The sequence below is a fragment of the Rhizophagus irregularis genome, chromosome 8 (assembly GCF_026210795.1).
Source record: "Rhizophagus irregularis chromosome 8, complete sequence".
Lineage (NCBI taxonomy): Eukaryota > Fungi > Glomeromycota > Glomeromycetes > Glomerales > Glomeraceae > Rhizophagus > Rhizophagus irregularis.
In genome coordinates, this window is record NC_089436.1 from 742,904 (window position 1) to 758,956 (window position 16,053).

Here is a 16,053-nt window from a genome sequence, read left to right on the forward strand (position 1 = left end):
TACGGCGTTGTCGTGAAGCTCTGGCCACTAGTTAATAATATTGAAAAGGTTTATAATATATCAGTAAAAATTGAAAGCATAATAAATTTCAATATATTAAAACATGATTTTGTAAAATTAACAATTTGAACTTACAAATGCAAATTCATAATGTCATCAAAACAAGAAAACATGTGGAACTTGAAAGTCACATCAAATATCCCGTTCCAAATTTTCCCGTTGCGGTATTTTTTATCAATTATATCGTACGTAGTTTACATGAATATTCAGTTATCTTAAAATACTAGTTACATATAACAATTCACATACTTATGTATAGTGAAGAAGTTCAATGATATAACAGGATCCCGCTTACTTCTAATAAAGGTCTCCTCACAAAATTTCAGATTTACTAGTAATTTTACCAACTCTTTCTGTCTCATAATTTTACCTTATATATAGTGTGACCTTTTAAAATTATATTGAATTTTACCTTAAATTTTTAGAGACTTAAATTTTCTTTAAAAGCATTTAATTATTAAATAAAGTATTTTACAATAGTTTAAAATTTTATTAATTAATACAAAATTTTATTATTTTTATTACTATAAATAAATTTTAATATAAAAAAATACAAAATATAAATTTGCAAATTATTAAAAATCCAGTGATCTGATTTTAATAAATTTTATACCATTAGAATCATCTCATTAAGACAATTCTAATGGTAGTAAAATCATCTTTCTAAGTTTAATATTGACTGAGATAAGGGTTAATAAATTTTATTAATTAATTAAAAAATTATTAAAAAATTTTCTATGCTAAAATGAAGTAAAATTAGTTATTTAATATAAAAATAATACTGAGAAATTACAAAATTTTTAAAAAAATTTATGCACTTATAATTTTCTCCTTCCTTACCCCACCACCACCCTTTTGTTCTAAAGTTCTTTATATAAATTTTTGTCGTTACGCTATCACGTCTAAAATAATTCTATTTTATACAAATTTGTTTATATTTTTAATATTTAAATTTGTTACACTGTCGCGTCTAAAATTTGTTACATTGTCACGTCTAAATCTTATTGTAATTTCATTACACCGTCACATCTAATTCTTATTGTAATTTCATTACACCGTCACGTCTAATTCATTTTATAATTTTATTACACCGTCACGTCTAATTCTTTTTATAATTTCGTTATACCGTCACGTCTTTTTTTATCACATGTTATTTATTACAATTAAGGGGTAAATTTTCGTGTTGTATTTATTTATAAAATTAAGGATCTAATTTATAATATAAATTTTACCTTATTATATACTGAAACCTATACAAATTATTAATTAATTTTACCTTATAAACCGGAAACCTATTTTAACTTTACCTTACATACCCGGAGACCTTTATTTGTTATATATATAATTTTACCCTTAACTATTAAGAGACCTAAAATTTAATTTTACTATAAATTTTACCACAGATTTTTGGACACCTATATTAGAAGTAAGCGGGGTCCTGATGTAACAGACGTCTGGATGTTTATAATCTCCATCTTGAACAATATTATCGGCAGTTGGTGATTTTAGTAGGTGGGAATTAAGGAAAGGGTTTTCATCTTCAACTTTATTTGAAGTCGTCAAAATCTTTTGAATCTTATTTATAGCATCACAAATACTATGATGTATTACGGTTTTAGCTACCTTCTTCAATCCTTTCTTATCCAACTGGAAGACAATCGTGAGCATAATGAATTGAAAAAGTGCATAAAGGTATTTAACATAATTACCCACCGTTGCAATTGAGTGCAAGCATCTTTCAACTGGTGGCTCTAACACTTTCCAGTCCGATGGAAGGTTAGATAGTAAACTCTCGCTTAAGTTTAAAAACTCTCATTCCGCAATAATGTCAGTTAATTTCGGTCACATGTGTCTATTATACGCCACCAAATGGCACTAACTATAGAAAGATATCAGAATCATTCATATATTTTGATTATGGTAAACAATCATATAATTGTGAACTTACATTTCTGCCATCTGGGAAAGTGATTCGAAGTCAGTTGTGTCAGTTATGATGACAAGATCTTCACGAAGTTGATGAATCCGTTAGGAATTAGCTCTTTAAATTCCCAGCTTTTCTCAAGATTATGCTCTTTCTATCAGTGTATTCGACAAAAAGGCCAAATATATATATATATCAATGCAAAATATAAGAAGAAAAATAGAAAAATTATATAACTTACTACTTGTTCGTCATTAATGATATTGTTTCCATTAACATCTTCATTGTCTTCAGAAGTAGCATTCGACTTCTCAATTTCTGTAGGATCTGACTCATTGATTTCTGGAAATTTTCTTTTCTCTGATACAGAAGATCTAGTGTCTATAATTCCAGTATTGGCAGTCCCAGTATTGCTATTGACAGTCCCAATCCTCGTGAACGTTGGATAGTTTAAGTGAATTGATGGTTAGCCGATTTTGAATGATCCAGTACGATTGTTTTCCCAATTTTAGACACGAATACGAACTGGTTGAGAACCCTAATGTAAATTTGATGAATTAGTAATATTCTTAAACAATACATCTTGGATTTCTATCTAATTTTCTATCTCACCAAGTAACATCAGAAAAACTTGAAGATTGTATGTCTGTGCTCTGGTGAGGTCAGTGTCAGGTCAACTCGAAGACTTGAATATCAAGCGAGCTTGAAGTTCGCCTGTGCCCAACACTAACTTTGTGGTTCAACTCGAAGACTTGAATGATAGAGAATTTGAAGATCTCCACCATACCACTTATTCTCTACATTCTTAATAAACTCAAATTATAAATGTAATACTCAAATAATTTCTGTGCTTTTTTTCTCTTGAAACCTTTCCTTGATACAATGATCTCCTCAAGAGACAAAAGGTAGCACTCTATCAATTGCTGCTTCGTTTCCAGATGGCATTCGTTTAGAAATCCGATGATATCCCACTCTTCCGATTTTCGCTTAAAAAAATATTCATATATCTGTTTTTAGACGAATAAAAAGAAAGGGAAAAGTTATGTTGAAAAAAGCTCGTACCTTATGCGTAGACATAATTGTGTAGGTTAAAAAGAAAAAATTTTTCCATTAAATCGCATATTGTGTATTAAATAGATCTAATCACATGGTTATGGTATGTAACCATTTACACGATTACAATCAAAAAAAAACCCTATTAGGGTAAGCATGATGATGGAAGGAATATTACATGGGCTGACAATCAAATTTAACAAAATGCTAACGCTCTGGACAATTAGTATACTTAGCGGTATACGTAGTATACAAAAACTATACTGAAAAAAACAGTCTGCTTTATGGATTTCAATGCTTGATACTTTAACTTTCGCAATACATTTAATTAATACAAACATCCGATGAATATTTGAAAAAATAAAATAAGATCATCCTAAGTTAGATAGTAAAATTGCATGGAGTCATAAACATAATGTAATTTGCTTTCGTCTGTTTTACTTATTGGTAGAATTCCTGTATGTTTCCAACAATTAACAATAGTTTGTTGACTTACAGAATTCCAAGTATTTTATGCTGAAATCAATAGAATCATAAATATTTATATCATAGGAACAAGCTCTTTGTTAAGTTCTTGTAATCCTATTTATTTCTAGTACTGTGTTTGGATCATTGAAATTTACCATAAATCAAATTTTGATTTTGTAAAAAAAATCATTGCAAATTAATAATAAACATACTAACTTCAAAAGAATTAATGATTCCTGCATCATAAAGCTATAGATGAAATATGGTATTTGATGGCAAAAATTTATTTCTTCATTTATAGTATATACGAGGGCGGGCAATATTAACATATCCAATATTTTAAGATAATCATTCCATATAGAAACTTGCACCCATGCAGTTGAATTTCAGCAATAGCTTACTGGTAATTCTTCTTCTTTTTCCCATTTAATGCTTATGATTTTTGTATTTATGAATAAGCAATGGCTTTAATTTTTAGTACGAGTAGCATTGCATATAAAAAGTATTTTTTTAGATTTCTTTGTTCCAGAAAGAGGTCCTTGTGCTAATGTTTCTGATGGTTAGGTCCCAATATAATCCCAAAATTAACAAAATTATAAATATAAAATTTATCACAATTAAAAATATCATTTAAGTTATAATCTTTAATCAGTTCACGCAAAATACCAATTTCTTCATCTAAAGTTTCCAATGGCGCGCTTTTTGCGCAGTAGTATGATATCGGAAAAATTCTTGCCGAATGGGGTGTTGGCCCTTTTCATTAAAAATATTTTTTCACAATTAAAATAAAAATAAGTTTACTCCTTAAATAGATAAACAATTAGAGAACAGTTAACTCCATTTGAGTTTATATAAATAAATAAATCATGCATATACAAATTTACAAATTTTACTAACTTAATTTCACATCATGTGACTTTTTAATTGTATTTATTATAGTTGTTTCCGAAATTCAATTGGCAAATCCGAAATCCGAAATTACGAAATCGTAATTAATTATGTAATTACGTAATTAATTACGTATTCCGAAATTCCAAAATTTGCATAATAGTGCGAAATTGCGAATATCTCAGGATCTAGTGATCAGATTTCGATGATCTTACTACCATTCGATTCGTCGCATCGAGACGAATCTAATGATATGTGTTTCATTTCTATAGCACCGATATTGATGGAGTAAAATTACTATAAACATTTAATGAATTTTGGTGTCGGATCACGATCTAGTGATTAGATTTGAATAAATTTACCACCATTCGATTCGTCATGACGAGACGATTCTAATGGCGGTAAGATCATCTTTCTAGCATTGAAATTGGCGGAGCTATTACGCTATAAATATTTAAAAGTTATTGGTATCGGAGCGCGATCTAGTGATTGGATTTAATTGATCTTACTACCATTAGAATCGTCTTATCGACACGAATCAAATGGTAGTAAGATCATCCAAAACGGATCACTGGGTGCCGAGTTATTATTTGTTAAAGTTTTTATATATAAATCGGCCAAAATTAAGGCTAATTCTGGCCAAATATTTTCGTAATACGAAATTAATTACGGAGTCCGAAATTAATTACGGAATACGGAGTTTTTCTAATGAATTACTTAATAATTACAGAATTACGTAATTACATATTTCCGTAATACTAAAATAATTTCGGATACAAGTATAGTATTTATACATAATAAATCATCTTAACTCATCAATTCTATTAATTTTATTCATCTCTCAAACTCTACTCTTATAAATTCTATTCATTTCTCAACTCTCCAACTATTAACAGCAACTAAAATAGCTGTTAACATCGCCACCCAACTTAAATTCGACGAAGAAGAAACAGAAGCATATCATGGGATGTCCTCACAACAAAGAAGAAGATTTAACGTCTTTCAAGACAATAATTCAAAAATTGCATATGTTCAAGCACTCGCGGACAGAAAAAAACTTGGCGAGAAAAATTGGTATGTTTAGCTAAAAGAAGCGTATTTTGTTAGAATATTATACTAAAACTATTTTAACATCTTCATCATTTCTTCACGTACCTTTTTTGTTAGGACGTTGGCTGCCCTATCAATCTGTACTTAATGTAAATTCATAATTTTATTATTTAAACAATAATACATAAATATGATTCTAATACTAATAGTTTATATATTATTTTATTTTAAAATATAAATGTCAAATAATTAAAATTTTAGTTTTGCAATATATATTTTCTTTATCAGCTTTATATTTAGTATTTTCAAACAATAACTACAAATTTTAAGAATATCTTCATTTGATTTTACTATAGAAGATAAAATATTTTGATTATTATCTTCTACTAATGATTTATAACATGTCTTTTTGCCTTATGATATTCTAAATTAAATATCTGAAGATTATTCAAAACTGTTGGTTATTATTGCAAATTTCAATATTAAATATTAATAAATAATTTCTATAATTGTAATAAATTAAACTGATTAACTTCTTCAAACCTGTATTATTAATATACTTTATAATAAATTGCATCAAAATTTCAATTAATTCTACAGTAGCATCTTTTGCTAGAATCATTGGTAATGTGTAATGTTTTGGAAGTCAGGATCTACGTAAAATCCTTATTTTCCATAAAGATTTACGTGGATCCCTTCCCCCCTTAAAAAGTTTAAAGAATCCTTAGGGATATTTATTTAATTTTTATTAATAGGTTATTTATCAATTTTTATTAAAATCTATTTATTAATTTATATATTTAATGTGTATTTATTTATCTCTAATATTATTGTATATATTATGTATTTTTCCAGTTAATAAAAATAAAATAACAATTTAAATATAAAATACAAAGACAACTAACAAATAAAGTTAAAAAAAACATGATATCTCAAAAAAAAAATTCTTTTTATTGCAACCTAATACAGAGAATTTTAATAACAGAGAAAAAAAATTTTTTATTTCGTAAATATATAAAATTTTTTTTTTTTTTTTAATGATCTATTGGCGGTGTCACCTATAAACCACACTAATATTAAGTGACTTCAAATTTTTATAAATTGTAAATTGAATAGTAAAAAGAAAAAACCAAACTGATAAAATGATATAGCAACATGTACTGAACATTTCTATTGGATTATTTTATAGAATTTAATAAGAATTTTAATTAATATTATGGGTTAAAGTTGGATAATTTTAATAAGTAGCAATAATAAAAATATAAAATTTCGGACTAGTTTTCATGTAATTTTTATGGATTTTACAAAAATTCCATGGAAATCCACAAGAATTCCATGTAATATGGCAAAAAAAAATTTTGCCGCTCACGCGGCAATTAATATTTTAACAAAGTACTTTAAAACATAAGTTACACAATATAAATAAATAAATTTCAAAATTTCGGACTATTGTTGTTTATAGGTGACAGCCACCATATATATACTTTATTGATATTAAGTTTATATACCATATAAACAAATTATCATGAGCTATATCCACCCAATAGGATGCGATCATCAAAGTAAATATATAAAATTGTTCTGTATTGTTTACAGTATTATTCAATAAAAATATAATTAAACTATTTAAAACTTAAAAAATTTATTTTATTTCTATTGTCTTTTTACTACAAAGTGAAATGTTTTATATTTTTAAAGTTAAAATGTTGCACAAGATCAACTAATCAAAATTTAGACGTGATGAAAATAGAAACGTAGCTATTATTAATAATTGAATCATTTGAACCATTGAAATAAAACTTTTCCAAGAGATATAGAGGCTTTAGTGAAAAAAACACAGATCATTGCTGGTAAAAAATTGATAAATATCGGTAAAAGTTTGGATAGTAATATCCCTATGATTATTAAAAACATATAAAAATAATATAATAATAATCAATATTGCCCCATCGTAATTTATTTAAGAACGTGAAAATCTCAGTGATAAAAATCAGCGAATTCAACACTAATGAAAAATATTTTAGTTTTTCTTCGTCATTTTTATATTCAGTTGAAGCAAGAATAATAAGTACAAATAGGACAGTCACAGCAAACTAGTTTCTGACTAATGTTCTAACGAAAAAGGTATGTTAAGAAATGTCGAAGGCGATAAAATAGTTTTAGTAAATATTCTAATAAACTAAATATGTTTCTTTTAGTTAACATACCGATTTTTCTCACCAAGATTTTTCTTTATCAACGAGTGCTTGAACATATGAAATTTTTGAATTATCGTCTGAAAGGGCGTTAAATCATCTTCTTTCTTGTGCTACAAATTTTAACTATTTGTCAACTGTTTTTCATATAATTTTTCTTGTTTTTCTGTTTGCCATATTTGATACTTCAAAAGATAAAATAATAATAGCATCTTTTTAGCGATGGCCATTACATGAAATGCTTTTGTTCCTTCTTCATCAAAATTAAGTCGAATGGCGATATTAACAGCCATTTTAGTTGATGTTAATAGTTAGAGAGTTGAGAGATGAATAGAATTTTTAAGAGTTGAGAGACGAATAAAATTTGAGACAAGATGATGTATTTATGTATAAATATAATCAGAGAGTCACATGATGTGAACAAAGTTAGTAAAATTTGTATTTTTATGATTTATTTATGTTTATTTATGTAAACTCAAATGGAGTTTTTTGTTCTCTAATTGTTTATCTATTTAAGGAGTAAACTTATTTTTATTTTAATTGTGAAAAAATATTTTTAATGAAAAGGGCCAACGCTCTATTCGGCAAGAATTTTTCTGATATTATACTACTGCGCAAAAAGCGCGCTATTGGAAACTTTAGATTGAAGAAAGAGATATTTTGCATGAACTGATCAAAGATTATGACTTAAATGACATTTTTATACAGGTCGAAAAGTGAAAAATCAGGCACCAATCAGTCACCAATCAGGTAGCTGATTGGTGACTGATTGGTAACTGATTGGTGACTGATTGGCATTTTCGCCAAATACCGTTACCAATCAGGCAGTTTGCTAACTTTTGATCCAGTGATCAGAAAAGGATGAAATATAGCTCATTGGAATCGTCTCAACATGATGAATCTAATGGTAGTAAAATCGCATTTCTAGGATTAATACTTGATGAGAAATTAAGTAAAATATAAAAATAAAAATGTATCATTTATATTTTATTTAATTTTTTATTAACTATTAATCCTAGAGATGCGATTTTACTACCATTAGATTCGTCTTGTTGAGACGATTCCAATGAGCTATATTTCATTTTTTTCTGATCACTGGATCAAAAGTTAGCAAACTGCCTGATTGGTGACGGTATTTAGTGAAAATGCCAATCAGTCACCAATCGGTCACCAATCAGGTACCTGATTGGTGACTGATTGATGCCTGATTTTCACTTTTTGACCTGTGATTAATTGTGATAAATTTTACTTTTTTCTATATTTATAATTTTGTTTATTTTAAAGATTATATTAGAATCTAACCATCAGAAACATTACTTCTTTCTGGAATAAAGAAATCTAAAAAAGCAGGTTACTCTACTTTTTATATGCAATACTACTCGTACAGAAAATTAAAGCCATTATTTATTCATAAATATAAGAATCATGAATTAGCAGTAATTTATTGCTGAAATTTAACTGCATGGATGATTATCTTAAAAAATTGGATATGCAAGTGCAATTACAAAATCACAATATCCTTTTACTTGTTCCGATGTTAATTTGATATCATGTGTCATTTTGACTGAATCAGAACAATTCTTTTTATAGTATTGTTGATTCATTGAAATACATACAGAAAAATCTACTTCGCAAATTTTTTAAACTAAATGTATTGTAAAATTAATGTCATAGTATAATGTATACAAACTATAATAAGATGCCCTAGTATAACATTAAAAGAGGACCCCAGATATCTAATATAAAGGTCATAATGGACTTTTGGCCAAAAACACCCCTTTTTGCTGAAACTCAAAAAATCGTTTTTTGTAAATATCTCAGCATCCAGTAATTCAATTTTAATGAACTTTTTTTTATTTTGTAGCCCTCATTTAGCTCTACAATTTAAAAAAAAATTTCATCAAAATTGGACCACTGGATGCCGAGATATTTACAAAAAACGATTTTTTGAGCCCCTGAAAAATGGGCCAATCTGCCGAAAGTGTGACTTATGACCTGTTTTGGAGATATCCGGAGTCCTATTAAAAGTTACTGTAAAATATATTGTAAATTTAATTATAAAATACAGTACGAATGCATTATCTAATGTAAAAATTAGGATGTTTCAAAGATGCCAAAGATGATTTACATCAACTGTATCCTTTATTGCAACCTTTTTCCTTTCCTTTTGTTATAATTGGATAGTCACGGATTTTTAAGCGACATAGCTACCCTAGTGACATAACTATAACAAGGTGGGAACCTGATTTGAACACTTGATCCATTGATCGATCGGAACTGAATTTTCTGCAGATAAAGAATTTAAGCTATTAATAGTATTCAGTAAACTCCCTCTTATTACTTCCTTCCAGCCATTCCTTCGGCTCTTACTTTTTAGTAGTGCGTCGTCGGTCTGGATGTGTGTCTCGCTACCGCTCCACCCACCTCGGACTCACGTCCTCGCAGTACCTATATCTCGCTATCGCTCCACCTATATCGCCCCTACGGGGATCAGGAATCCCCATATATCCGCCACAATCTGGGACAACATATGGAACAAATATATATACCAAATAACTAGAAAATAATAGAAAAGGAAGGAATAACGGATATAATAAGAGGGTTGTCCCAGATGTGGCAGATGTGGCAGATGTTTCAGAAAAAATATGAGAGGACATCCCCCCAGAAAAAGTTTTATTTTTACCCCCAGATCCGCCACATCCGAACATCTGGAACAAGTCAGGATTCCGTCTAATAATCTATTGGAAGCAGTGAGACAGCAAACCAGGTAAATTAGTAGGTAAGCCCCTAGAAGGTCTATAGAGCCCAGTAAGACCAACCCCGTCCCGCCCCCGTCAGAAAAAATAAGTAATTGAACAATGGGTATTGAGAATGAGCATATCAAGATAAGTTTAGAAGACAGTACTAATCCGTCTTCTTCTTTTTTGCCTCCTTAAGGCATTTATCAATACACTGTTTACACGTGTCATCAGAATCTAAGATTTTCTGTCCAAGTTTTTTGCATTGCCGATTGTAAGCCGTCTGCTGTCTCTTAGCAGCGGTTTCTTTCTTTTCTCCTTAGTCTTCTTCTTGATCACCCAGTCTATTCCAGTAAAAGTATTCTTATGCATACCACAAATTGTGCAGTCACCATGCAGCCGGTAACGCCCATTTGTAGTCATATCTTGTATTTTACTAGCCGTCTCAGTTTCCTTCTTGCACTTTAGGCAGTAAAAACGTGTCATTTTAAGATTTGAAGTCTAAAACCATTCCTTTAATTTGTTGTAATATGTCACACTTAGAGAATTACTATAAGTACTACAATCTCTCCGGAGTACCAGCACGAATTCTAAAAGGTGAAGAGCACTACAACCTATACAAAAAGCCCCTAAAGGAAAAGTCAACAGAACGCCCAAAGGTAATTGTATGGAAACCAAATGCAACACATCAGGCAGATCTTGCAGAGATGCCAGTTGACCCCAAAGGATTCCACTATTTCCTCGTAGTGGTGGAAGTTGCAGGAAAGAGAGTTGATGCAGAACCCCTAAAGGATAAGACTGCAAATAGAGTTCTAAACGGGTTTGTCAAAATCTACAGAAGAAATCGTATTAAGCCACCAACACACAGACTGGAGACAGACTCCGGATCAGAATTCACTAACGACCAGATACGTGATTTTTTCCTGAACAGCCTAGGGGTAATGATGAGGTTCGGCGAACCAGGAAGGCATAAACAGCAATCTTATGCTGAAAGAGCTATCCAAGCCATCCAAGAACCCCTTCTTAAACGAATGGTAGCACAGGAGTTGAAAACTGGGGTGACATCCGTGGAATGGTCAGAAGATTTCCATAATATAGTGAGTAAAGTAAATGAACTCTGGCAGAGAAATCCCCCAGACATTCCGACAGGGTCACCCAAAGTGTCAAAAAAGACAGACCTCCTCTCTAAAGGAACACGTGTCAAGTCAAGTTAGATGAACCTATTTCTGTCTTGGTAACAAAGCAAGGAAAATTCCGTACAGGAGGCATAAGATGGAACCCAAACATTCGTGTAATCAAAAAAATGATACTCTCACCTGAACAGCCTCCTACATATCTCCTTAATGGACCACATGGTCGATTAGGTGTATCCAAATGTGCATATACCCGAAAGGAATTGCAAGTAGTTCCTATTAATGAAAAGCCTCCACCTGACTCTGTGATAAGAGGACAACCTGAAAGATTTGTACCTGAGCAGATACTTCGGCATCGCATTAGAAAAGGTCAAGACCAGTATTTGGTTAAGTGGGAGAGATACCCAGATACAGAAGCCACTTGGGAACCTGCTGACCAGTTGAAGGAAGATGTCCCTGACTTAATTCGCAAATTTTGGGAATAAAAAAAAATAGAAGAATTAAAGGGTCTTATTTTTTGTCTCCTCTATTCACATCAGGAACTATCGGGATAAAAACATTCTTCCCATCACAGGTAAAGGCTATATGTTCACGTGATTCATGGACATCATAATTGTAACGTTTCAGACATGTCCGGCTCAATCCAATTTCCCTATGCTTGTATCCATCTAAAACTGCAAGATCCTCAGTGATAGCATAATCAGGGGTAAGTTTGATTGACCTCCCTTTACCATGCCGAATGTCCTACCTGTTCCTGGAGCACCAGATATGTTGTATGTAATACTCTTGTCGATATTCAACCCTAATTCCTCAGCAGCTTCTCTCTGAATAAAAGACGCATTAGCACAAGTGTCTGCTAAACACTGAATTGCTATTCCATTAACCTCCCCATCCAGTGCTAAAAGATCTTTAGTATTCTCCAAACGAGCTATATCAATATCCATAGGATCGTATTCCCTAATATCCTCTTCTTGTTCCTCCTCAGCTAAGTCATCTGAAATCTCTATGACTTTTCTAGCAGATATCATCTCCTCCTGAAGAATCTCACGGAGTAATTTCCTAAAGTCTGCAGACCTTAACAGGCTTAATAAGTCATTCTTAGTAACAGCTTTTGCAGGTGTAGACTTACTACCAGTAACTTTCACAGGAATCTTAACAGGGGTTGCTTTACTTTTCAAGGGTACACTAGAAGAGCTAACTGCTGTCTTATTTGGGGACGACTTAAGAAGTTTTGAGATACTCGAACCTACTTTTTTTTTGACCCAACACGAACCATATAGACATCACCATCTTTTTCTCTCAATTCTACCTTTTCACCAAAACTCACAGTATCAATGTCCATAGCATCATCATTAAGATCAAGATTTCTCATTGCTCGGGCTAAATCCAGATCATCACGTCTATCTTTAGCCTTCTGAAGTTGATTTGTAAGTATTTTAGACGTCCCACGTTTATATCCCATAATAAGATCAATAGCATTTTGATGATCATCCAAAGTCCACTCAGGAGCATCAGGGTCATCACCAACATCATGATCTACATAACCATCATCCCAATCAGGATCCTGAGGATCCTGAACAACACGTCTCTGTGGTTTTGGTCGAACAGGTTTAATCTGCTGTCTATAGACTGGTGGATTACGAACTGGCCGAGCCTGTAATTGTTTAAATTGCACCTGAAAATTCTTGGTAAGTTCGTCAGCTTGAGCCTTAAGTAACTTTTGTAATTGTTCTTGAGTAACCCCAGATGACTTTGATGTCAGTACGACAGGTTCCTGTTTTCCTAACGGAGGTTGAGTTACATCACTGTAATCTGCTTGAAGTCGTCGATTTCTATCTTGTAACCCCAAGCGCATTTCAGCCCTTCTCCGTTCTAAATTTCTCAGATGTTTAACCAAGTCATCAGGATTAAGATTACTAAACCTTTCTGCTTCAAAAATATTATCAGCCGAAAGACCTCTAAAGAACTGGTCGATAATAAGATCATCAGTTAGTTTTAGTAATTTACCAGCTCTCTTTACAGTTCTATAAAATGCATCAACTGGCTCATTTTCCTGATAAAGACTGTTAAAATGGATACGTTTCTTTTCATCTAAAATAGTTGGGAATTGTGTTCTAAGCCAATAAAGCGCCTGGTTAGGTTTAATACCTGGAAAAACTATAGAACGATTATTATTAGCAGCAACACCAGCATCTGCAGTAGCTGGAGCAGCTCTATCTGTCGGACGAGCACCAGCTCTTCCCCAAGCTTTATCTCCACCTATTAAATCATGGGTAGGAATAAATGCTGCTCTAATAGTTACTAATGCATTAGCTACATCTGTAGCATGAACATCTGCTTCAGACCCATTTACATAGGTACCTGCATTTGGTCCTCCTGCACCTTCTGGTATTACTAATGCTACAAAAGCAGCTAAATTAGCTCCACCTCTTGAAGTGATACCAGAAAGTTCCCAATTTTTTCCTGTAATTTTCGATCAAACCATTCAGCCGCTTCACCAGCCATGCAGCTTAAAAAGTATACCCAGTAGCTCTTTTCAAGACTCTGGTGGCCATCCAACAGCATATGGGTTAAGATTAATAGTATCAAGATAACCCATATAAAGCCTAACAAATGTATCAATATCATCAGTAGCTTTACCCTCAAAAATCGGCAATCCTATCGCAGTGGTAGCCATATCGTCTCTAGTGGATTGTTTAATATAGGTGGAGGAGGGTTCAATTGTCTAATTCGAAACCATTGTACCTGAATTCTAAGAGCAGCTATCTGTTGGAAAAGTCTATTCCTAAGTCTCCCTAATGTCTGAATCCCAAAACGCACCCTATTATTAGCATGTGCTAGCTGTACATTAACCTGTCCAAGTTGCGCATTAGCCAATACAAGTTGTCCTCCAGTCCGAGTAGCCCTCAGCCGCCAATGATTTAAAAGGATATTACCACGATTCACAGCATTTTGAGCCTCATTACGATCCCTTACTGCTTGAGTATAATCTGCTTGTAATACATTACGTTCATGTCGTGCCTGATTACGTTCACCTATAGCCCGTCGACGAAGCTCTACCATAGTATCATAATCTCTTTGCAGGTTATGGTTTTCTTCTATAAAATTATCATTGGCAGCACGTATAATAACTAATTGACGTTCTAAATTAGTAAACGTTTCATCAAATGCATTTATCTTACCTTGTGCAAAAACTAACAAATCTTTTGTAATACCAAGTTCTTCATGTTTTGCTTTACAGCGATACATTAATATATTAATAATATGTTTGATTTGATTATTTGCCTCCTGTATCTCTGAATCAACAGTTAAACGACCCCTGGTAGTCAATAAATTTGCATGAGCCTTTAGTATTCTAACTAATTCATCATCGTCTTTTTCATTGACCAAGTGTGCAGGAGGTGGTCCAGTAGGTTCTGAAGGAGTATAAACTGGAATTGGTGTTGATGTCGACATAGTATTTAAACTAAGTTAGAATAAAATTCAAATGGATCTTTATGTATACAATTTGGACGAGTACACGACCGACTCAAGACAAGGCAATGAGTTTGCTCCATCATGGCCCTTTCGATTAGCCATAGCAGGTAGCTCAGACTCAGGTAAGACAACTATGATCATTAATTTGTTAATGGGTGACAAGAAAGTAAAGGAGGATGGTAATCGGTATGTACTATGTGATGCAGTACTTTTAGTTGGCAGATATCTTGACGAGCCGAAGTGGGCAGTTGTACATGATTTTTTCGAAGAGGAGAAGATCCCATTCACTGCAGTAACCCATAGTGAGATTCCAGAGATTGACTCCTTCGACTCTACTCAAGCTACTGTGGTAATCTTCGAGGATCTGATGGATGCACCTAAAAAAATCCAGGATCTCATCACTGGTTACTTTACACATGGACGACACAAAAATATTTCATGTATTTATGTAGCTCAAAGATTCTTTGCCATTCCTAAGGCTATTCGAGAAAATGTTAACTACATCTCACTGCATGGAGGTCATGGGAGCCTTACAGATACTAAGAGAATCATTCGCCTATATACAGAAGAATCAGAGTCATTAGCACCAGTAATTGATAATCTTACTTTGCAACGTGAATTTGTAGTGTTTGATCTTAGACGGTCTAAAAGTGATCCACTGTCCATTCGAGTAAGATGGGATACTAGTCTCAGTTCGATCACAGAGCAATCTCAGTTCAATCCTAGTTCAATCTCAGTTCAATCTCAGTTTGATCCAAGTTTGAACCCAGTTCGATCTCAGTCTGAACCCAGTTCAATCACAGTTCGATCCAAGTTTAGTCCTTATGGTCAGAAAGCTGTATCTGAAGCAAAAAAAGGTGGACACTTGATTGAATTTGCTCGGGTATTTCCATCCCCTAAAGAGCGTCAACATTTACTTGTACCTGGTGTCTTAGCCAAGAATACAGATACCTGGATTAAATTTGTCTTTCGGGAAGCTTATGGACTTTCTGGTAAGACCCTAGGAGCTGACTTTCAGGACTTCTTAGCAAAAGTACAGGGTAGGACTGCAAAGACTGAAACTCTGA

The 16,053-nt window shown here is 32.3% G+C and overlaps 1 protein-coding gene across 1 annotated transcript; it reads right to left on the reverse strand.

The window, feature by feature from the left end:
- Positions 1–1,413: 1,413 nt before the first annotated feature.
- Positions 1,414–3,061, reverse strand: OCT59_028068 (uncharacterized protein; the record flags this gene model as incomplete). Its single annotated transcript, XM_066147060.1, has 7 exons — positions 1,414–1,855; positions 2,009–2,019; positions 2,226–2,397; positions 2,597–2,630; positions 2,716–2,781; positions 2,853–2,970; positions 3,047–3,061. The coding sequence occupies 7 exons, from the start codon at positions 3,059–3,061 to the stop codon at positions 1,414–1,416; spliced, it is 858 nt and encodes a 285-aa protein (XP_065993811.1).
- Between the last annotated feature and the right edge of the window lie 12,992 nt (positions 3,062–16,053).